Source organism: Gaeumannomyces tritici (assembly GCF_000145635.1).
Source record: "Gaeumannomyces tritici R3-111a-1 unplaced genomic scaffold supercont2.3, whole genome shotgun sequence".
In the NCBI taxonomy this organism is placed as follows: domain Eukaryota; kingdom Fungi; phylum Ascomycota; class Sordariomycetes; order Magnaporthales; family Magnaporthaceae; genus Gaeumannomyces; species Gaeumannomyces tritici.
In genome coordinates, this window is record NW_008804547.1 from 6,000,210 (window position 1) to 6,022,816 (window position 22,607).

The 22,607-nt window shown below is 55.2% G+C and overlaps 4 protein-coding genes across 4 annotated transcripts; 2 read left to right on the top strand and 2 right to left on the bottom strand.

The window, feature by feature from the left end:
- Positions 1 to 736: 736 nt before the first annotated feature.
- GGTG_07130 (hypothetical protein) lies at positions 737 to 2,409 on the bottom strand (the record flags this gene model as incomplete). The annotated part of the gene is made up of 2 exons (XM_009224954.1): positions 737 to 1,207; positions 1,612 to 2,409. 2 exons carry the CDS (start codon positions 2,407 to 2,409, stop codon positions 737 to 739), a joined length of 1,269 nt encoding a protein of 422 aa, XP_009223218.1.
- A 2,214-nt stretch (positions 2,410 to 4,623) lies between these two features.
- On the top strand, positions 4,624 to 16,184 carry GGTG_07131 (hypothetical protein). The gene is made up of 13 exons (XM_009224955.1): positions 4,624 to 4,790; positions 4,861 to 5,117; positions 5,187 to 5,973; positions 6,046 to 6,378; positions 6,512 to 8,561; positions 8,730 to 9,502; positions 9,564 to 9,915; positions 10,025 to 12,248; positions 12,306 to 12,857; positions 12,934 to 13,184; positions 13,266 to 14,185; positions 14,251 to 14,798; positions 14,869 to 16,184. Exons 1-13 carry the CDS (start codon positions 4,686 to 4,688, stop codon positions 15,839 to 15,841), a joined length of 10,125 nt encoding a protein of 3,374 aa, XP_009223219.1. The 5' UTR covers positions 4,624 to 4,685; the 3' UTR covers positions 15,842 to 16,184.
- Positions 16,185 to 16,329: 145 nt separating this feature from the next.
- Positions 16,330 to 18,026, top strand: GGTG_07132 (hypothetical protein). The gene has a single exon (XM_009224956.1). The coding sequence runs from the start codon at positions 16,560 to 16,562 to the stop codon at positions 17,802 to 17,804; it is 1,245 nt and encodes a 414-aa protein (XP_009223220.1). The 5' UTR covers positions 16,330 to 16,559; the 3' UTR covers positions 17,805 to 18,026.
- A 2,339-nt stretch (positions 18,027 to 20,365) lies between these two features.
- Positions 20,366 to 21,728, bottom strand: GGTG_07133 (hypothetical protein; the record flags this gene model as incomplete). The annotated part of the gene is made up of 4 exons (XM_009224957.1): positions 20,366 to 20,448; positions 20,635 to 20,974; positions 21,255 to 21,366; positions 21,529 to 21,728. 4 exons carry the CDS (start codon positions 21,726 to 21,728, stop codon positions 20,366 to 20,368), a joined length of 735 nt encoding a protein of 244 aa, XP_009223221.1.
- Between the last annotated feature and the right edge of the window lie 879 nt (positions 21,729 to 22,607).

Here is a 22,607-nt window from a genome sequence, read left to right on the forward strand (position 1 = left end):
CCCCATCGAACTCCGAGGCTGACCCAGGCACGGGGCTCGAGCACCAACTCACAGAACGACTAAACACCCGATAACCAACCTTGAGCGAAATAGCAGTCTGCCACCAACCGTGGCGGCGACCGGTTGGGCGGGTGGCCACATGATCACATGAGCCCCCGAGAGCCATCAGCACGACACAGGCGGCAACGGCTTCCACCACTTGAGTCCATTCAAAGAAAAGAAAAAACACCCGCCGCGCTTCCCTGAGCGGCCGGGTCGACCAAACCCAACCCTGATCTGCCAAAAAACCATCCACCGTGTCGCCTCTACCAAGCGAAGGCGCGGCGACGGCGGCCGCGGCGACGGTGACGGTCGTCATCTCGCACACGCCGTCGCCGGGCGGGGACGGGAGCACGTCCCCATCCGACCTCTACGATGGCCACCGCTCCGCCAACATGGTGCTCGTGGCCACCTTCTGCGGCATCTTTGGCCTCGTCGCCGTGGCCGGCACCGTCGTGCTCCTGTGGAAGCGTTGCCTGAGCCGCAGCGTGCGGGAGGAGAAGCAGCTACTGTCGGAGATAAAGCTCAAGGGCAAGGAGCGAGAGATGGACGGCACCGCGGCGGCGGCCGGGGGCTACGACCTCGGCGGCGTCATGAGGGTGGCTGCGTTCCCCGGCCCACGCGCGACGCTGACGACGGCAACAACAAGCACGATCCTCACGCCCCCGGCCGCAAGAGCGCCGGGGATATCGAGCCACTACCGCGGAGGGGACATCGAGATGCCAGCGAGTGAGGAGAAGAAGAGCCGTCGATGGTGGGGCTGGTGGGGAGGGGAGAGCGCGAGGTCGTCGGGATACGGCGGCCGCGGCGACGAGGACCGCGGCGCGGCGACAAACGTGGCAGAGACAGGGCCGGTGTGGGGAGTCACCCCGCCGTGGGGTGTGGCGGATCTGTACGACCCGACGCGGCCGACGACGCGAGGCGACAGCGACGGCGACTCGATCCGGCCGGACCCGCGTCGCATAACGCTGCCGGGGACCATGTCACGCACGTTGCCCAAGATCGTGGCCCAGACTCCGCATCGTGGGGGCATCGTGGGCGGGCCGGGGTACCGGCCCAGCGTCCGGCGTGGCGCAAAGAGGGAGTCGTTCCTGTCGCGCGGGAGGGCGCGGACGCGGTTCGACCCTGACAATGTTATATGAATCATGACGGATTTTAATGTGCCATACTATCCTATAGGTGTTGATTCCCGAGGGAGGAGCTTTGGCAAGGCTGTACATATTAAATGGGTTGGCTCGGTGGGTTTCGTCGTTTACGCAGCGTTGTATTTGGAGCCTGGCTCGGGTAGAGCCTCATGGCAAGTGTTGATTATCTGTAAATGGAGGCAATGAACCAATGAGGAGCAGCTTGGCATCTCCTGATCCTTTGGAAGAGATGAAACGGAAACAAGCAGAAAAAAACGCCCAGGCCCAGCACTCATCGCACCCAACTGTGTACCGTCACCAATTCCACATGTGACTCTGGCACAGGAAAAATCATTTGATTCACTGGAACGCCTCTAGGCCAGCAGGTCACAAGCAGCTTGATCGCTGGCCCTCCACGACCGTTTCTGTGGTCCTGGCAGAGGCTCACCAGTGCGTTTATGATGCGTTGAAACTTGTCCTCCCAGCCCGATTCGGTTCGCTCGTAGAGTGAGGCCTCATCCACGATGATGTAAAGGGTGATGTCTGGGGCTATCTGGCTGACAAGCTGTGTCAAGAGGTCAAGCAGATTCCTAATCTGGTATCCGCTCACGTCGTGTTCGTCGTCGGGGGCCGCGAAGTCGCCAAGCAGAACGCCCCTCCCGCCCCCAAAGTCCAAGTCGGGCTCGCTGGCGCGGTCTGGGCCCCACGGCAGGAACTGTACCAGGAGCTGGCCGACCAGGCTGCGCAGCATGCCCCGGGCGCCCGCGAACGACCCCCTGGAGTCGGCGTGGAGGTTACAGGCGAAGAAGACCACGGCGGCCGTCGCGACGAAGGCGGTGCCGCCGCCGCCGCCGCCGCCGCCGCCATTGCCGCCGACCGGCTCGTGCGGGGGAATGCAGTGCGCGCAGACGAGGTCCGAGGCCACCGAGGCGCAGAGGACCGAGTAGGGCGTGACGGCGCGGCCGCCCTGCGCCGCCAGCACGTCGGCGGGCGAGAAGCGGGCCTCGACGAGGACGGCGCCGGACTCGCGGGGCGTCTGCCACCAGCGCTGGAACCCGGGCGAGTCCTGCACCTGGTGCGCGAGGGCCATGGGCTCGTCGCCGGACGCCGCCGCCGCGTCGGCAATGTGCTCCATGTCGTCGACGTGCGTGTCCGGGGCCTCGGTCCCCCTGAGGAGGAGGCGGTGGAGGCTGCGGCGGTCGATCCGCCCGTCGCCGACGGGCGCGGCGCTTGGGTTCGAGGACATGCTTCTATGGCGCTGCTGGGTGTAAAAAAGAGGCTGTGGTTTGGGCTCTGGCCAGCCCTTGAGCCAGCAGGAGATTTCTTTAGGATGTCTTGCTGGTAGTGCCACTTAAATAGCTGGTGCTGTCGAGACTGGAATATTGCGTCACTCCCGGGGCCATTCAGTAGAGACTGTCGAGTGATTTGGTGGGGATGATTAACGTTGGCAAACGGTCGGGTCACTTCTCCTGTAGAGCCAAAGTGAACGTGGTATCTACTTCTTTGGCTCGCGCGGGACGCTTCTCGGTTCTGGAATCACGAAACACAATCCAGAGGCACACGGATACAAGTTATGTGGAACACTGGAAGTGGCTGCTCATTGGTAGCTACCTTGGCCCATCCCGTCTTTCTTCATATTGCTCGTCTAATTCTCCTCGTTGATCGTCAGGTCCTGCGCCGTACCTTGTAATCGACAGCGGTTCAGGGAAGCGAATTCACCGCTAGATGCATTGCTGGAAAGAGTCGCCCCTGTCAACCGGGCGTCTTTTGCCAAGAGAGGTGCCTACGCAGCCTCCCTACGTCAGCGATGAAGCCTGGAGATGGCACGCCGCTGATCAAGACGCACAGCTGTCACGGGAACGTAGCTTTGGCCTTTGGTGATACGCAATACGTCGAATATCTCGCACTATTGATGGTCCGCGGTATTCTTCACTAGGTAGTCGCTCCCGGGAAGTAGCTGCGAACTCTGTAGTGATTACAGGTGACGGCCAGGTCTACATGAATGGCGGGGACGTGGGATAGGTGGTCGCCGGGAAGAAAGGAAAGCCAATTGGGTGTGCAGGGAGCTCAAAAAGGCTGGACAGCCTCTGTTGAGGACAAAGAATACGCTAGGAAGAAGCCGAATGAAGTATACACAGCTATCTAGGACTCAAGAAGGAACAAAAGGTTGTGGAGCTATGGTGACGGCAAGCATCACGCTTGGTGTCGCGGGGTCGGTGGCTTGTACGGGCGCTTTACAATGGGTAGCAGTACGACGGGAGATCATCCAGAGAACTAGGTATCTACGTCCGCGTGCCTCCAATGCCTTGGCAGAAAGGGCATTCTCCGGGGCTACAGGGAGGGCCATAGCGACTGTGGCGCCCGGCACCGCGCCTGTTTCCCACTCACCGGACTAGACTGCCGGTTGGCGGCGGGCGGCAAGCGAAGCAGGGGAAGGAAGGGGTCAAGCAGGGGCGGAGGGATGACGATGATGGCGAGGAGTCGGGTAATGTATGTCGGGGTCCCCTCACCCCCAACAACAAAATAAACGGCAGTCCGTGCCTGCTATTTTTTTTGTGGGCGTGCCCCTGCAGTAGGTGTATCCACTTGCGGCTCGTGCGGGCGGGGTTTGAAGGTGGGGCATCGACTTTTGGCCCCCCTATTTTCGCGACGCGTAACGCTATGGGGCTAACGGCGTTCACGACGCGCGGTCAGGTGACGGCTCATGCGCCCAGCAAACGAGTCTCGCGGCTTGATCGCTGCAGCCTCACTGTCGCAGGCCAATCATCTGGGTGTCGGATGTCAAGGCGGGTAGACGCTCCAGCAAGCAAGGCAATTGGCTTGACTGCTCGGGTCTCTGCATCGAATTTGGTGCCCGAGGGATAGGAGTGGGGTGGATTCCTGGAGCTGCCTCCCGCAATGGAAGCATCAGCCTTTGTCTGCGAGCCACAAGGCAGGAGCGACCTGGATAGCTCCACCACTGTGCGAGCAGATGGTAGGCGGGCAGCGAGCTGGTAGCCTGCTGGGACAGATATCGTCCGTATACTGGCTGCCCGTCTGGCTGGGAGTACCATCCACCACCCACCCACTCTTTCAGAGCTGTCCGTTTCCGCCTTGGTCAACTCGTGCGTCCAAGATCTGCAGCGCGGTTTGCTGCAGAGGAGCCTTAGGCGAAGCCTTCACGTTTCCATATGTTGTCTGTTTGCTTCCCGTCTTAAAGACACAGTGCACCGGCAGTTTACGCACCTTGTTAGGCATCAGGCGCCGTTCTGAAGTCCACCACCCGCCCAGGCAAGCCTTCCCGCTGCGCACCCATTTTCTCCACTCTCTTCACCTTGTTTTTACCACACATCTTCTCTTTCCATCTTGCCCTTTTCCCACCTGCAAACCTGTTCTTCCGCTATTACCCTTGGACCCTTCCTTTCCTCTTTTCGCTGTGCATCTTCGGTCTTCCATCTTTCTCCTCGCTTCTTTTCTACCAACCTCCTTGCGTCGTTCTCCTTCAATGTCTCGTCTTGCTTAATTCCTTGCCGGAAGATCAAGATGAACCGCGGGATGGCGGATGGCGGCAACAGGCGCCAGCCGCACCTGATGGTGCAAGATGCGCTTGTCAACCACTTGGCCATGCCTGTTCGACTGCCTCAGCAGGTACAGTATAACCCGCCAGTCCTAGTACTACTCCACTCGAGGACTTGCTCACAGCTGTTCCCTCTTCTAGCAAGATGCAAGCATTGCCAATGTCGAGGCCGCGCTCCTCGAGCGGGTCATCCTAGCCACCAAGACGATGCGTCAGGGCAGCCACCATCTATTGTGGGAGTCGATTGACCGCTCCTTGAAGGCATCAGCCAACGTTGCGTCTTGTGGCAGACTGGATAGATCTGCCTTGATCAACGAGCTACGCCATGTAACCTCGGTGGCATCGTCGGACTTTCTGATCATCTACGTTCGTGGTCAAAACGCCGCCATCTTCATTTAGTAGGACCTTGCCCCAGCCTTCAAAGCCTTTCTTGTCCGAGGAGCTCTTGAGTAACTAACATCATGCAGCCGTGGCGACCGCAAAGATGTCGTCTTTGAGATCTTCGAGGCATCCCCCAAGTCCGAGAGCGTCCTGGCGGCTGAAGATGTTCTCACCTGGGACTTCCCAGGAGGGGCCATCTCGGTGCCCCACACGCGGTTCACTGATAAGGACTTCCTCAACCATCTCGTCGAGTTTCTCGATACAGCCTCGCACGCCGAGCCTACCAAGGCGTTTGCCGCGTCGGCTGTCAAGGCGGGATCGTCTCATGTCGAGATCCGTGACACTCCGGACCCTTCACTGATCTCTTCTATGCTGGCTGCCCTTCTTGAGGCAAACGGTAGGCGGATCGCGCCTCCAGTCCTTCGAAAGCGGGTTCGCGACGATGTTTGCTTTACCAGCGGAATGCCTTGGCGACGCCTCCCCCTTTGGCTGATCTTGAGGGTCTGCGTCCGGCGTTTTCTGGGTATTGGCCTCGGCGAGAGAATTGGTAGGATCGAGTACAAATTCTTCATTGCGCTTGTCCTGTCAAACCTGCTCCAGGAGGTACTGGACACATCATCACCTGATCGAATCTCGCATCTCAAGGCAAAGCTGTCGATGCGACTGGTCAAGCTGGACACAGACCACCACAACGCCCAAGGCGACACTGACCGAGCACGTTTCGAGCAACTATTCCGTGATCTAGAGCCACTTTTTACACGATCAGTTCAGCTCGCGTCCAACCACCTGACAAGTTCTTGGTCCGGGTTCGTAATGGACACGACGAGAGCTGTGCCTGAACTCCCACGGCGTGCGACCGAGGATGATACGAAGGTGCGTTCCATCTGTTGGATATTTCCGAACTATTGCTCTATTCCTGACGTAACCACTAAACCCAAAACATAGATGAATCTTCTCCACAGCGGCGTCTATCTCCATGGCGCCATGGATCGCTGGAGGCAAGCATGCCGTGACCCGCGTAGAGCGTCCGCCCGACCGCATGACGATTCCACACAAAATCTCAGCGACTTGCCTCTCCCATACTTCAAACTCTCTTCCCTGGAGTGCCAGGCAGAAAAGCTGTGTGATCAAACGCCGGATTTCGCAAATGTTGAGATGGTCGGTGATCGCTGCCGAGCTCTGTCTAAATTGATACTTGACTACCTGTCCAAACTGGGAAGCCACTACGACGGCTATATCGAGCAGAAGAGCATCGCTATTCTGACTGTGATGGAGCTGGTATGTCCCCACGGCTGTTTCCACATCCGCTGCTCCGACCTGGCGGCGGCTCCTATCCTCCTCCTTTCGACCCCCTCCTCCCTTGCATGGGCCCCTAGAATTAGTAGATGGAGATTCGCTAATTCTATTCTAGTGGATTCAACTCGACTACGCTGCATGCGTTCGATTTCCCTTGCTGTCCAGCTTCCACCCTCTTTTTGTTCCTTCGTCGCTTGACGTTCTGTATCTGCCCAAGTATATCGACATGCAGAGGCTCCAAGGCATCCAGGGCTATCTCAGGCAGCGCATTGACTCATGCGCCGAGAGCCAGTTCACGATTTTCGAGGACCCTCAGCCTGGGTGCTTCGCACACGAATATTTCGACGCGGCCCCGGATTCCGCTCGATTACAGGAGATTCGGGAGGACATCGTACGCCATGCAGAGAGGGATCGAAAGGAAAAGGAGCAGGAGTGGGAGCGCAAAAGCCGCGCCTTCGAGCGAATGTCGAAAGAGGTACAGGTCGGGACCTGCCTTTTCACTGATGGGGATCGGCTGGATGCTTTCGGCCACCAGATTCCGCCCAGGCACCATCCCAACTGCCCTCGGTGCCATACCAGGGCAACCATGGATCGCATGCGCATAGACATCGTCGAGGACCCTCTACCGGAGGACGAAACAATGCAGAAAATCGTCGTCTTCGAGCTTGGAGTCTTTGACGGAGCAGCAATCTTCACCACGTACCGGGACACCACTTGGGCCATTGTCTCGCAACTCGCTTCGATGTCCAAAGATCAGGGTGTCCCTCCTCGATGCACCATCCGTTCCTACACTAGACTCGGGAAGTTTAACTCGCAGTCTCAGAGCGATGTTGTCCTTGCATCGACGACGAAATCATTTCTCGCCACGCACTATCGGACAGTCCCACTTCCTGTCGCTCTAGAGGATCTCCTGAAGCCAAACGGTCTTCGGTACACGTACTATGATCAGCTATCCAAGTTGTACCCTAGTCGCAGCTCCGTCATCGTTCGCCACCCGTCTTTTGCACATCACTGCCGACTTCCATTGGCCAATACGCCCTTTTCGGCCATTTCTCAAGCTTTCCCTGCGGATAAGCCTGGCCCATCGTCGTACGAAGTCGTCGCGTCCCAAGCCAGCTGCCCCCAGGGCCTCAACATGCACGAGTTCCTTGCTTTTCAGACACTCCTCTCTGGTAATGCTCGGCGCTGGATCTCTTTGCTAGCCGAACTTGGTTCTTCAAACCTGAATTTTTCTAGCGAGGCTACCCTAGTCCTTGTCCGCTTCGTTGCACTCCAAGCCGGCCCGCTAGGGGATACAGATGATACCCTGAGAGTTGCCCACGGGATATTGCGCGAAGAATCGTTCGGCTGCAAGCTACTCGAGCAGCTATCCCATCGACTGACGTCAATCTCGACGAACTGGCGAGAGGTGTTCGTGATGGATACCATCATCACGCTGGCCTTGCGGCTTTACGAACTTACCGAGGAATGCTCCCACGCAGTGCACTTCAAGGCCTTGCACCTCCTAGGATCTGCCAGGCAGACTGCGCTTGGTTGGATGACCCTCCTACGCGAGGAGACGCGGAACGAGAAGGACGCCGACATAGCTCGCCGGGTGCAGCAATATGCTGTGTGGGCAGCGCTGCTGTGCCGGAGAACCTTTGCCATCCACGCCGATCAGCTCACGACCCTGGATACAGAGTCTCTCGGGATGTTTGTGGAATGTAGCATCACCCTACAGAACAATCTTCCCAGCAACATCAATTCTTTTCCCTCCCTTCTGAAGGAGGCTGTCATCACCAACTTCAAGCTGGGGCACCGACTCCAGCCACTGGTCCTGCGATCGATCGAAACTGAGCCAGTTGCTTTTGTTTCCGTCCTATCACCGTTTTGGCCGCCAGCTAAAGATGCACAGCCTATCGGGCTGACGAACCAGGCCAACCAACCTGGTTGGGTTTCGTTCAATGTGACCATTACGGCTTCGGAGGATACGAGAATGCGGATGCAAACAATCAGCTACCACATCACCCAGGGCCTACTGCTCGTGGACAGTGTCCCTGTTGGCAAGCTGCCCTCGAGCCACCAGAAGGATCCGCAATTAACTGCCCTGCTGGGAAATCAGTCATTCCTAACGTACCCAAGCTTCTTGCCAGACATGACATACCTGCTTTCCATCAGGCCGGAGGGTAAGTGCATTTGTTTCCCCAGTCTGCTTTTCTCCCATGCACTTCTTCCGTACCTATAGATGGAACTCGTGCCTTCTCCTGGGACACGACTACCTGTAGTCGCTCCCTCCACGCTGCCAGTCTTCTCGGCAAAGAAATTTTGTCCACTGGCTAACACTGTGCTATTAGATCACGAGATTCACGTTGGGTTTCTCAACGGTGCCTTGGTGGTGCGGGCTCGCAAGAACGGTAAGATTCTCGAGCTAATCGACAAGAATATTTTCGGAACAACAAGCTCTTTCGATCTCCCGGGACCTCTCCTTGCAGGCTGTTTCCATTGGCTCGATCTAGCAACTGGCGAATTGGAAGTGCGTCCAGCATCTCTGCGTTGGCACTCTCGGTCGAGCAATTGGCACCTTGAGCTCAAGTCCGGGCGATGCTATCGGACTCTTCCAATGCCAAATTTCTTGAGGCAGCAGACGATGGCCAAGTTTGGTGCTTGCCCGCCCTTTCTCGAGCTGAGACTCGTCAGCCCACACGTGCCCTTGTTCCACCGAGTGGCTCGAATCGTCGAGGGAGTCGAGGCGCGACGGCAAATCATCGTGTCGCAGCCAGCTCTGGCGAACCGCAGTCTAGAGGTGGACTTGCGAGGTATTCAGCTGCGCCTCTACGTTACCAAAAAGCGCCTCTACTGCCGTCAGCTCGATTCTGTCATCGACCCTTGCCAGAGCATCGGCACCTGGAATGGCCTACGCAGCATGCTTGTCTTCAAACATATCCAAAGCAACGTCAGGACTGTCCTCGTCCCTCTCGGGGACCTCAAGGTCGAGCGCACTGGCCCATATGTGCAGGTGCGGGTGGATGCACCAGATTCGGCTGTGGGCAAATTCGTGGTCAACGATATGCTAGGATGCATGGATTGTGCCCCTGAGCCGACTTTGATCCTGAAGAAGGCTGAGCTGGTTAGTTTTGCGATTCACCATGTCTCGATTAGGTTTTGCTAACCGGCCTGATAACGTTTAGCATGCGATGACTTCTTTTGTTCTTCCCGACACTCTGACCGGCCGAACAGGGACCGAAGAGGCCCTTGCTATCCTCACGTCCGGGGCCGCCCAGCCCTGGCAACCTCTCGGGGTACCGCAGTTGAGAATTCTCAAGTCCCTCACCAGCTTGACGCCCAAGCGTGCCTACTATCCCGATGAGTCCATCAAGACACTGAAGACGGAGCACTGGAACGTCGGTCTGACCCCATCAATCCAACATGAGGATTTGATGGGGGTTGTCGACGGCATATTCGCTAGGTCGGAGCGCTTGAGGCAATTCTTCAATCCTCCGATGCATGCGTCTTCGGCACTACCCCCAGCTGGGCCTGTTTGTACGTGGTCACCTCCCAGTCCCTACCCACGATACAGAGGCAGCGATCGGTTATATTAAATGTGTGAGCGTCCATGTACTAAAGCAAAGCACCCTACTTTCCTCCGCAGCCTCGGCTAGCCCTCCGGATCCGTTGCTAGCAGTCCAAGAGGAGATAAGGAACATACAGACGGCGAACTCTTGGCATCTAACCGCACGAGCCTCCCTCCGTCGCCGTCGCCATCACAGACAGCTTCCAATTCATGCCTCAGAGAGGCCTCCTCGAGACAAGGAGTACATTTCTAGAGATCGTGCCACCGTTTCGAACATGGCATATTCCAACGTCCTGGAAATCGTGTCTCTTGTCCGAATGTGGCCTCAGAAGATGAAGACAGCACAAAATCTTGTCCGAGTGCTGTCCGAGTCCTCGTCCATCAAAGGCTTCGACACCCCTTTCGACAGTGTCCTCCTCACTGACCGGATCGGGATGGACGTCGCCCGTCACTGGGGGTCGCTCATTGTGTCTGCAAAATCGCAAGCTTCGAACAAATCCGCCTTGATGTTCCTATTCGCCGGCGCTTCGTTCCGTTTCGATGCAAAAATGGATCTCATTCGCGCCATCCTCGGATTTGCCATGTACGAGGAACTTCGAACCCTCCCGACTCCAGCGTATTCCGAGTTTGATTGGTTCCGAATCGGCGAGATCCCAACTCCCGCCTGGTTGTTGCCCATGATTCGGCCCTTTGCCATCCCTCCCCCCAAGGACGACGCAGCGGAACAGCTGCAACAATTCCTGAGCGCGAAGGACCGACGCAAGCTCAAAGAAGCTGACGCCAAGCATAAGAAGCTGGCCCAAGAACATTGCATTCGAGTCACTGAATATCTGCTTGCTCAGTGGCCCTGTGCGACCCCGTCTATCGTGGGCCTCAACGACTGTGTCCTGGTGGACATTGACGGTGCCCTGAACGAGTTGCGCAAAGAATGGGCTAGGTTGTTCCAAAACCTTGAGCTTTCCAACCACCTGGCCCTGGTAGAGAGCCTTCTTCGAAAGCGGCAGACAAGCGAGCGTTTTGTCCTGCCGACGCAACCCTTGCCTGGTCAGACCTGGGCTATGCGGACTGCTTGTAATGAGCTTCCAAGTCTCAAGGAAGACCTGATGCGTCGTCCATTCCGCACACCCAACAAAACCCAGCAACATGCCAACTCTCCCACGAGCGTCATCATCCCCAGCGAGCGATGGAATCACGAGCGGAACCAAAAGTTTGGATTCACGGCTCCCGCACACCACCACGGCGGGGATCGTCCATTCCCCATGGAGCCCTCTGGCCCGCGTGGTTTTCGTGTCTTGGATCAACACGTGGCTAGGCGCCGTGGCACCGCGGCCGGTTCAAAGACCATCGACGAACTCGAGATCATCGTCCGCGACTCAATGAGCTATTGTTCCGGATCTCTGGTTCGCGAGAAGTACGCGCATGGGCTGTTGCAGAGCATTGGCAGTCTGAAGAGGAGGGATGCGCATGATTCAACTCCAAGTTTTCCCGAGAGTCCGCGCCACCGAGATACTAAAGCACTCGTTAATGACGTTCGGCAGTCATTTGACGCAATTTGCTCCTCATTTTCGTCTCCTCAGAACTGGGCCAGCGAGAGACGGATCAGGTGGCTGGAGCATGGTCGCCTCTGGCCTGTAGTCACACCCGCCACCGTCCTCCAACAGATTGGATCCATCAACAAGACCACGTTCGGCTCCGGTATAAAGGAGGCCATCATTCGCTACGGCCTAGCAATGACTTCGCTTCAGCGCCAGCAGCGCCTCAACGCCCTTGCCAATCGGACCTGGGTGAAGGTGACACACCACCAGGACCTACGGTACAAGGAGGAGCAGGAAAACACGGGTCACACCAACTGGGATCCTGCGGACTACCCCGACTGGCTGCTGCTAGAGATCGAGTCTAACCTGCTCATCCGACCTGACCAGATCGACGTGGCTTCGGCGACCATCAGTCCCCGAACAGGCACAAATTCGGTACTGCAGCTGAACATGGGCCGCGGCAAAACGAGCTGCATCATTCCCATGGTTGCTGCCATCCTCTCGAATGATTCCCTAACGAGGGTCATCGTGCCCAAGGCGCTCCTGCAGCAAACAGCGCAGCTACTCCAATCTCGCCTTGGTGGCCTACTGAGCAGGGAGCTTGCCCACGTGCCATTCTCCAGGCGAAGCCCGACCGACGTGGCAAATATTAAGGCATACGGCGCCCTCCATCGCGACTTGATGAAGAACTCGGGCGTCATGATCTGCCTCCCAGAGCATGTGCTTTCGTTTACGCTTAGCGGACTACAGAGGGTTCTTGACAACAGGTAAGGATGAAAGTGCCCTGTTTCAGGACTAGAAGATGCTAATACGGTTCTCAACAGAGTAAACGAGGCTTCCTTGATGGTAAAGACGCAATCCTGGCTCAAGTCAGTGTGTCGCGACATCCTGGACGAGTCTGACTACACGCTCAGCGCTCGGACACAGCTGATCTATCCCTCTGGCACTCGTATTACTCTGGACGGGCATCCTCATCGCTGGGTGGTTGCTGAGAAGGTTCTGCAGCTTGTGGATCTTCATCTGCATTCCCTTGCTGTGGTCTTCCCCGAGTCCATCGAGGTGGTCCGGCGACCGGGTGGAGGATATCCCATCGTCTATTTCTTGCGAACGGATGTCGAGATTGAGTTGACTCGGCGTTTGACCAAGGATATCTGCATCGGCAACGGTGGCATCTTGCCGGATGCCGGTCTAACCAAGATCGACCGCCGATGTATCAAGGAATTCATCTCCGGCATCAAAGTCCGGGAGTCCACTCTGACCCATATCCGAGGCTTGTGTCCAGACAAACTGCATATCCGGCAGACTGTGTACCTCCTACGTGGTCTGCTCGTCAACAGGATCCTAGTATCCTGCCTGCGCAAGAAATGGAACGTGGAGTGAGTCCGGCTGACCGCCACCCCCTCCGCACCAGCAACCGCTTATCCCTCGTTGCTAACTCATCATTGTCTGCAGATATGGCCTTCACCCACTGAGAGACCCGATTGCAGTCCCGTATACTGCCAAAGGGGTCCCATCCGAGCAGAGCGAATGGGGACACCCAGACTGTTGTGTCTTGCTTACGTGTCTGGCATTTTACTACAGCGGCGTTACCCAGACCCAGTTGACACAGGCGCTTGAGCACGTCCTGAAGTCGGACGATCCCGCCGCGGCGTATGATCGATGGACGCAGACAACAAAGAGGTTCCCAGACTCCCTCCGAGAATGTGAGTGCAGAACGCCAGCCCGCTTCGTTCCCACTCTCTCACGAGATGTCGATCGGAATAAAACAGCTGACTAGGTTCCAGGGAGCTCTATCAATGTCGACGATCATCTCCAGCTTGAGGCTATCTGGAAGGCAGTCCGCTACAACGTAGTCGTTATTGACTACTTCCTCAACAACCTCGTGTTTGCACAGCATGCAAAGCAGTTTCAGCTCAAGCTGCAGTCAAGCGGATGGGACCTGCCACTGTTCTCGACCAGCATTGACGCCCCACCTGGAAAGGCACAGTCCCGTGACACTACTCGGACGCTGACAACGGGCTTCAGCGGGACAAACGACAACCGAACCATGTTGCCCCTGAATATTGGGCAACAGGATCTGGATGGCCTCCAGCACACGAATGCCGAAGTGCTGACATACCTTTTAAGCCCCCGAAACCGCCACTACCAGATAATCGAAGACAACGACGGGCGACGCCTATCTGAGGAGGGATTCCTATCGCTGCTGGTGGACTACCGAATCCGCATCCTCATAGACGCTGGCGCACAGATTCTTGAGATGAGCAACGAGACTGTCGCTAGACGGTGGTTGGAACTGACGGAAGATGCTCCTGCGGCGCTCTACTTCGACGAGAGCAACAAGCCATGGATGATCTCCCGGATTGGGACCAAGACTCCTCTCCTCGCATCTGCCTACGCCGATGACCTGAGTCAGTGTCTTGTATATCTTGATGAAGCGCATACCAGAGGGACCGACCTGAAACTGCCACCCATGGCGAAGGGAGCTCTGACCCTGGGGCTTGGGCAGTCCAAAGACAAGACAGTGCAGGCGGCCATGCGACTCCGCCAGCTGGGACAGACCCAGGCCGTTGTCTGGTTCGCGCCGCCGGAGGTTCACTCGAGCATTCTGGATCTGCAGAAGAAGCCCGCAGGCAGCACGCTTGACAGCAGCGACGTGATCCGCTGGCTCTTGTCTAACACGTGCGACGGGCTGGAACAGCTTCAGGTACTTATACGACCAAGCCTTGACCGGTTCTTATCCAGTGCGATATACTAACCACCCACCCTCAGCCGCTTTACTATGCTCAGGGAATGGACTTCTCCAGACGCGTTCAGGCTGCCGTGGACAATCCCAGCTTTCTGACTGACCAGCGCCAGCGCCAGCGCTACGTGGCCTGCATTCGTCAAGAGGAATCGCAAACTTTGCAAGACCTCTACGAGCCCAAGGCGAGAAGCAAGGTTACAGGGCTTAGAGGCGCATCGGAGCCTTCCATTGCGTCGTTTGTCTCGCAGCTCAACTCGCAGAAGGCCACCTTCAGAGACACTGGTCATGCCGTGCATGCTTCGGTGCTGCAAGAACAGGAACGTGAGATTGCAGTCGAGGTCGCGTACGAGGTAGAATCTGTGCGGCAGGTCAAGAGGCCCCCACACCTGTCGCCGCTCACCTTCCCCGGCCTGCACCCCGACCTTGAGATGTTTGCACAGAGCGGACGCCTAGCCCAAACCTCGGTTTCTTGCCGTCGTGCCCTGGCATTTATATCGGACACGCGCGTCGGACGGGTTTCGGGTGTTTCTCGAAAGGGGCCTGGTCGTCTACTGATATCGACCGAATTCCAGAGGTACCTCACCCAAAGCTTTGGCTTACCTTCGATCAAGCATATGTGAATACTAATCAATGCGGACATGTAGGGCGGTTAAACAACAGCAATATGACGGCTACCAGAATGACAGCTGCCTCAGGCCTGTCAACTGGATCCTGTGGAGTCAGAGCACCGAGACTGCCATCGTCATCATCCCGGAGGAGGCGGAGCTCCTTCTTCCCATCGTTCGCAGCACTGATTCGCCAACATGGATCCTCACCTATGCCGCCCCTGTGACAAGGAAGATGCTTCACTTCAACCGTCTAGATTACTATGCCATTCCTGATCTCCCCGAGAAATGGAAAGCGCCTCCGTGGTTGACGGTGGAGCTGGGCATCTTCGCCGGCCGCCTCTACTTTGAGTGGGACGAGTACCACGTTTTGTGTCAGCTGGTCGGTCTGGATCCTTCTTCCAACTCGCAGGAGGATTGGGAAGACGATGGAGATGGGGACGAAGATGAAGATGGGAGAGCTACCATCGTCCAGACGGACGGCGTCACGTCCGATACACATCAGGAGGGCAAGAGCAAGTCGGCGGTTATTGCGACCAAGCCGCTCGTGTTTCTGCAAGATTGGCTCGCGCTTCGTCGACGCGGGCAAGACTTCGTCCACACTCCAATGGGACATGTGACGCAGAGCAAGCCGCTCCATGCGGAGCACTCCTTCTTCCGCAAAGATAAGGACGCGGAGGGAACGGCCGCAGGAGCCCGGAAGCCGTACGCGCCAATTACGAAGGGGGCTGCGGCTACGACGTCGCCCGGGAGTGCCGAGGGAGAATTTGACGGAATCGACGAGATGGTATACGCGCCCGAGGACGACATCGACTCGGACTCGGATGATGAGATTGAGTACCACGAAGACGAGATGTTCGCGGCCAGTGATGAGGAGAGTCTGCAGGGCGAGGACGGGCGCCGGGAGGCATCGCCGGCCGTATCGTCAGATTCCGCGGAATTTAAGACGGCTCGTCGGCCCGGGGTCAGTTCCCGGGGCTCTAGGGGCCGGGGCGGCCGACGTGGCCGTTAGGGCGATGGCCGCAGGTGTCGGACAGGGCCATTTCTTTGGGAATCTGGCGTGAACAAACTTCTCGCCAGGGTATTTTTGCTTCCTTTTGGGCCTTGTTCCTTTTCTTTGGACCCCATGTTCCGTTGCCTTGTTTACCCTTCTACGCATACTCGTCAGCCCCCGTTCCCTTTGTTTGGTCTTTTATTTGTATTGACTTGCAAGCTTCATCTGCTGTACTTAAAACTGGCCTCCCTTGCCCTCTGTCTAGATAAATCGCAATCGCTGTCGGATCTCATGGCACGCGCACGATATTGAACCGGATACGACGAGCTCTGCTAGGTAGAAAAGATCAATGCGTTTCTCCTCGCGCGCCACTGCTTTGTTCCCTGTGCTGCAGGACAACGCGATGCATCATTGACGTCATTGTGACAAAAGCGGGTAGCTCGCCCCTGGGGACGCCTTCCCAAAGATCTGCCAGGCGCCATGCATGCTGTAGCACAGACAGCACACGACCAGAGGCACGTCCCCTCTCCTCCATGCGTCATAGACACGAATTGGATCCAATTCTTATGTCGATATTTTGCTTTTCCTGGTTGCTTGTCCTGCCTCATGCCACATGCTACCTCATCCCACCACAATACCACCGGTGTTTGTTCCTTTACTCAACTTCCCCCAAAATCTTTTCTGATCCAGCAAATCCATCCGTCCTTCTAGAGAGCAACACAAACGAACAGGCATCATGCTGTCCGCACGAATCGCTTCGAGGTCTGCGAGGGCCGCTCGCCTGCCCGCCCGCATCCCCGCCAAGACAAGCCTCCGCCAAGCTCGGTTCCAATCTACCTCGTCCCCATCTTCCTCAACATCCTCCAGCGGGTCCCACTTCGCCGCCGGCGCCGCGGGTGGCCTTGTGGGCGCCGGTGTCCTCTATGGCGTCTACCAGTATACCCCGGCCGGCCGAATGGCCAGCCGCGTGAACAAGGCCGCGGGCGAAGCCGAGGCCAAGTACAACGAGGCGGCCAAGAAGCTCCGCGAGAAGGCCCCGAGCTCGGCCGACCAGGCCATCGACTCGATGAAGCGCCTCGCCATGACGTACGCCTCCTGGGTCCCCGGTGGCCGCGCCTACGTCGAGGCGGCGTTCGCCGACGTCGACAAGGTCCGCGAGAAGCACAGCGACGAGGCAGACAAGATCGTCCAGGACGCGTACAAGAAGCTGCAGGACGCCAGCAAGGCTGGCTTCAGCCTCGAGGCCGCGTCCAGGGCCTGGGACGTGCTGGCCGAGGTCTCGCGGAGGGTGGCGGAGCTGGCCGGGGACGCGGCAGGCGACGTGCTCGACAACCACCCCAAGCTCAAGGAGAAGATGGGCGGGAGCGTGGACCAGCTGAAGCAGATGGGCGAGCAGTACGGCCCCGAGGCCAAGAAGATGGTGGACGAGACGTGGGCGCAGCTGCGCGACATCGTCTCGGGCGGCCTCAGCGCCGAGAACATCGACAAGGCCCGCAAGCTGGTGGACGAGAAGATGCAGCAGGTGCGGAAGCTCGGCGACGATGCCTGGAAGAAGGCCCTCGAGCAGGCCAAGCCGCTGTTCGAGAAGAGCCCCCAGGTGAAGAAAATCATTGAGGAGAACGCCGACGCGCTCAAGCAGGGCAACACCAAGGAGCTTTTCGACAAGGCGCGCTCGGCCGTGGAGTCGGGAGAGACGGGAGAGCTCGAGAAGTACGTGGGCCAGGCTGTCGACAAGGCAAAGAAGGCTTCTGGCAGCGGCGGCAGCATCATAGGTGGCGGCCTTGAGGAGTACCTTGGCAAGATCCCCAACGGCTCCGACATCTTGCCCAAGCTGCAGCAGCTGGGTGAGGTTGCCATGAAGCACAAGGAGGAGGGAGAACAGCTCCTCAAGGAGACGGTCGAGGAGCTCAAGAAGGTGCTGGAGCAGAAGGCCAAGAAGGCTGAGGAGATTGCAAACAAGGCCAAAAAGGAGGCGAAGTGAAGCATGGATGTCCAAATGCAGGGAGGGCATTTCCACCGTTCATCCTATAGAGCATTGGAGCTGGAGTTTGGCGTTGGTCGTACCTAAAACACCGCCTTCATCCTTGTTAATATCAGCTGGCCTCGAGGCATAAAGGCACCAAAAAGTCTACATTTTTCCACGACCCAGATCCCGTGTGTCATTCCAGCGCGTGTTTCCCAGGCCGGACTACACTAGATCACACTCGAGGCCGTTTATGCGAGCCCACCTCTGCTGGAGGCCTTTCAGTCTAACATCGATCGCGTAGACCGGTTCGCGGCCGCCCCCGACGCATACTCGGCGCATTCGGACACCTTTACGCGTCCCGTACACCGTGTCCCCATGGCTGCGGTGACATCCAGTCGAAATTCTCGTGTTCGCCGGAAGAGTAGCTAGCTATATGTCAAGGCGGAGAAGTAGACATGGGGGAATTTGCTCCAAGAGTTCGCTCCGTGTAATGGACCACGACTGGGACACGAATCTTGTTGCCACTCCCCATTCGAGGCTGTTTGCACTGCGAACTTTGAACTGGCTGGCATTGTAAATAGGTAGGCAGCTATAAAACTACTGCAGGCTAGGCGTCGGGCCGCAACTGTAGATACAACAATACGGCGTCACCTATCTCCTGGCTGATGCCTTCCACAACCAGCTCCGCCCTTTCCCTCGTGCCATCCCCGCCATAAGTCAGTGCACCCCCTGTCCGACCACCCCCCCTGTCCGGACACTCTGTAGAATCCGATCACCATCCAACCTACTGCATTCAACTGCAAATTTTTACCTCTATTTAAGCAACCTCGATGCAAAACGAAATTGATTCCTAATCAAATTCGTCCGGGCTTTCAAATGCACTATCTCCCTCCTCCAAAACCTTACCCCTTCTCTTTGCAACCCGGCGTATATCCACAAAGGCCTCGTTAAGGTCCGCGGTAACCCTTTTCCTTTTGCAAAGCTGCAATGCCTCCAATTGGCCTTTTAATTGCTTAATTTTTTGCCGGGCCTTAACCAGATCGTATTCGTGCCCGCTGTAGCTTTTTTAAACCTTTTTAAAAAATAAGCGTATTGTTGGGCTTACGGGAAGGCGGGCCTGTATAGTGCTAATTTGGGTGGCCAATTTTTTCGATTGCTTAAAGGTTTTCCATAGCACCTAAAACGTTCGAAACAAAATAATTAAACGTTGTTTGGCTTTGTTATTTTTTGCAAATTGTTAAATTTAAGTGCGCTAGCTGTTTTGGCCACAATTATTAAGGATAAAGCGGTTTATAAAGGGTTTGGCCATATTGCAAAGCCACAAACCAAATGCCCGTTACCCCGATAAAATTATATAAAGGGTTAGGGCTACGGATTGTGCGTTGTGGTAAGCGGATAAAAATTAGCGCTTTTTTATTACTGTTAAATAAATAAATAAAGCTTTAAACCCAATTTCTTTTCGGTATGCTTGTTTAAAAGGGCTAAATACCGAAAGGTCGAAAGGCTGCAATACGTAGGACGTATAAGCAAGTAAATAAAATAGGAAAATTTTGTTCCAAAAGTACGAAAGCATAAACTTTGTGGTAACGTACAACCCGTGCCTATCCAAAATTAAAAGGCGAAAGGCAAAAGGAAAAGGTTTGGTGCAAAGGATAAAAACCTTTTGTAACCATTCCAAGCCCGTGCAATCGTTGGTCCAGCCGTTTTTTGTTGCAATAAATTTTTACTTTTAAAAAAGGACCAAATTTGCAAAAAATTATTGCTTTTGCACGCTTTTTTTTTTAAAAATAATAAAGGAAAGCAATAATATACCCGTAGCCGAAATGCATTTAATAAAAAAGGTTTAAATGCGTAATTTAAAGGCTTTATATTGTAAAGCCCGGGCCCTAGCAAGGTTTAAAACGATCCCGTTACCGGTTTTTCCTTTTTGCAAGCTACTTTTGTTAGCGTTATAAATATTTTCCGGTTTAATAACGGCCATTTTCGGAATAAAAAAGCGTTTTTACCATTGCTTTATTATAGCAATAGTAACCTTTTAAACCCGTGCAAATTTTATGGCCTTGGATTTCCCGGCTTTAATTTTTAAATACCGGCTTAAAAAGCGCTGTAGCTAGCGCTTCCCAAGCGGTAAAAAGGTCCTTCCGGTGCTTATAATATTGTTGGCGAAAACCCGGATTTCCGCGTGCGTTGGTAAAAGGCTTAAAAAGTTTTGTAATAAAATCCAATTAGCCAAGCGCTTTTTTTACTTAAAAGCTACACGTTAATATTCCTTTTGTAATTGTTGGATAAGTAAAGCGCTTTTAAAACGGTTATATAAAGTAAACCTAGGGATGCCATGCATGCAAGCGGCCTTTCGGACCCCAACCCTTTTATGCATATCGGCAATAGCCCGTTTAACGTTTTATTCCGTATATCGTTTTTCCGGCATTTTGTCGTTAAAATGCAGAAAAAAGTAAGGAAAACGATCCAAAATTGACAAAAATATAAGGGCAGGAGTACTTTAGAAGATTCCAGGCTGTGGGGTTACAAAGTGTCCGGACAGGGGGGGTGGTCGGACAGGGGGTGCACTGACTTAATTAGAACCGCGTTGTCGCCGCAGAGTTACCGCGGAGCAGGTACGCGTTCAGTGCCGCATTTAAGCCCAGCATAGCGTTGGAGCCTGTTGTAAAACGAGAATGCGTGCAGTAAATGGGTAATTTCATAAATCTTTGTTGAGTTTGCTCCCAATACTAAAGACGGGGGTGAGGGTGGGAGACCCTCGAGCTCCAGACACTCGTGCTCGGCTGATGCCCAGAAGACCTCCCTCGCAATGCGACGCTTTGTGAAGTGTTACTCCATAAAGTACATCGCGACGCCCGCGATTTGCCGGTGACCTCTCCAACCATAAGGTCCGCATCCCCCTGATCTACACCCGCCCTGACCAGGTGGGTGCGGCAAATTTGACCCACGGCGTCGGCACCCGCAGCTTGATGGTGGAACAGATACGTGTTTAGCGCCTTGTTCAGCCCCATCATCGCATCCGAGCAAATCACGCCGATCATCTTGGCCTTGTCGGCTGGGTCGTAACCCCAGCGATCGTTGATTTCGGCCATGATATATGATGTGATGATGCCACCGGCCGTGATTGCCTTCCTTGCTCGCTCGGCCGTCGCGGCCGCGGCGGCCACGGCTGGACTGGCGTTTTGCTGTTTCAGTATGATCAGCATTCTGTTGGCAAAATTGTGGTTCTTTGAAGAATAGAGATAGAGGAAGCATCGCAAATAGTGTGCGGAGCTGGAAAGGAAAATGGCTAGACAATAATACGCCATGTTTCTAAACTAGCAGCAGGATGGTTCGGATATGAAGGATGCTGGATATAGTTTCGGCGGCAGAAAGAGGAGATGAATGGACGATGGTGTGAAAGAGCAGCAGAGGCGGACATCGCTGCGTCGGCAAAAAAAAGAAAGGGCGTGTCAGGTTACCCACCACATCCTGCGCGCCATCCGCGCGCCGCGGGTCCTCGTCGACATGTTGCGAACCGTCCATCTTAAAGCTGTGTCGGTATGGACTGTCGAATGTGGAAGAGTAGATGGTCTGGCTAGACGTAGGCAGGCTGGTTAGTGTCTAAAGGGTAAGGTAAAGCCGATCGCATGCAAAAGCTGTGAAATTCTTGCCTGAGTGCCTTTCCGATGGAAACAAATCGGAAGAGGTGCCAGATTCTTGTTTATAACAGAGTCTCGTCACGGTTCGAGGCGTTTACGAAAGGCTTTTGCTCGCAGTCTTGGTGGTGCGCTGACGAAACTTCTTGGAGAGGACTGCCGTGGGAGAAGACAAAGATACATTAGGGCCAAGAGCCTGGCAGGCCTTTTTGAAGTGGCATTGTGGGTGGGGCATCGCTTCAGTGGCATCAGACGAAGACAGGAGCGAGGTCAAAAGAATGGCGCTGTCGTTAAAACGCATGTCACCCTCTTGTAAGTTTTCGTGTACCTCCATCGAGGAAAACGCTTTATAATCCTTTTACATAAAAGTAACGGTAGTGGCTACTTATATATTGAAGCTTTGGGCATAATTCTACATGGTAATAACTTTCCATGTCCTTCCCTCCACCAGGAAAGTTTGTGTAAATAGGATTATTGTTAATGCAAGGTTTTAAAACCAAAAGTTCGTTGCTGAAGTCCGGCAAAAAAGAAACTTGTATAAAAAAGAATCGTGATATTTTAATTAACGTACAAGAGGTTGTATCGGACCAACCTCAACTTTACTGTATACGTAGTATTTTAGATTGCTCGGCTCCTGTTACCCGGGGATTAACCCTTCGACCCCGGGGATGTTACCGAGCCTCCGTCGGCAACAGCAAGGGTGCAGTAGTAAGCACCGCGCCTGCAAGAAAGGGGTATCATTGTAGATAAAAGGGCACGCGGCCGGGGGCCTCGTGCCCTCTTCTTCCTTCTCTTCAAAGATTTAGATAAGCTTACGATAGGACCTATTTTGCACCGTTTGTCCGCTATAAAACAAGGTGGGTCTTTTTGCGTTAGCACAGCAATGGAAAGGAAATGGTAAGTTGCTTACAAGGCTTTGCTCTTCAGCCGCTCGCTGCGGGTTCTCCTCGGAAGGTTGTAAGCCTTCCATCTTGTCACCGTGGCGATGTGAAACGAGTGCCTTGATTGCCAAGTTACGAAGAGGAGACAGTGTTGCTAGGCAATTCTAACCAGTCTGTAAAGGATGAAGTTGGGGGTTAGTTGAAGAACCTTGCTTGTAGTGGCCTTTGAGCGGAGGCAGTCGGAAGAGACGGTAAAGCGCATACCTACGTCCAGATGTCTCTAGGACTCGAGGTTTGTG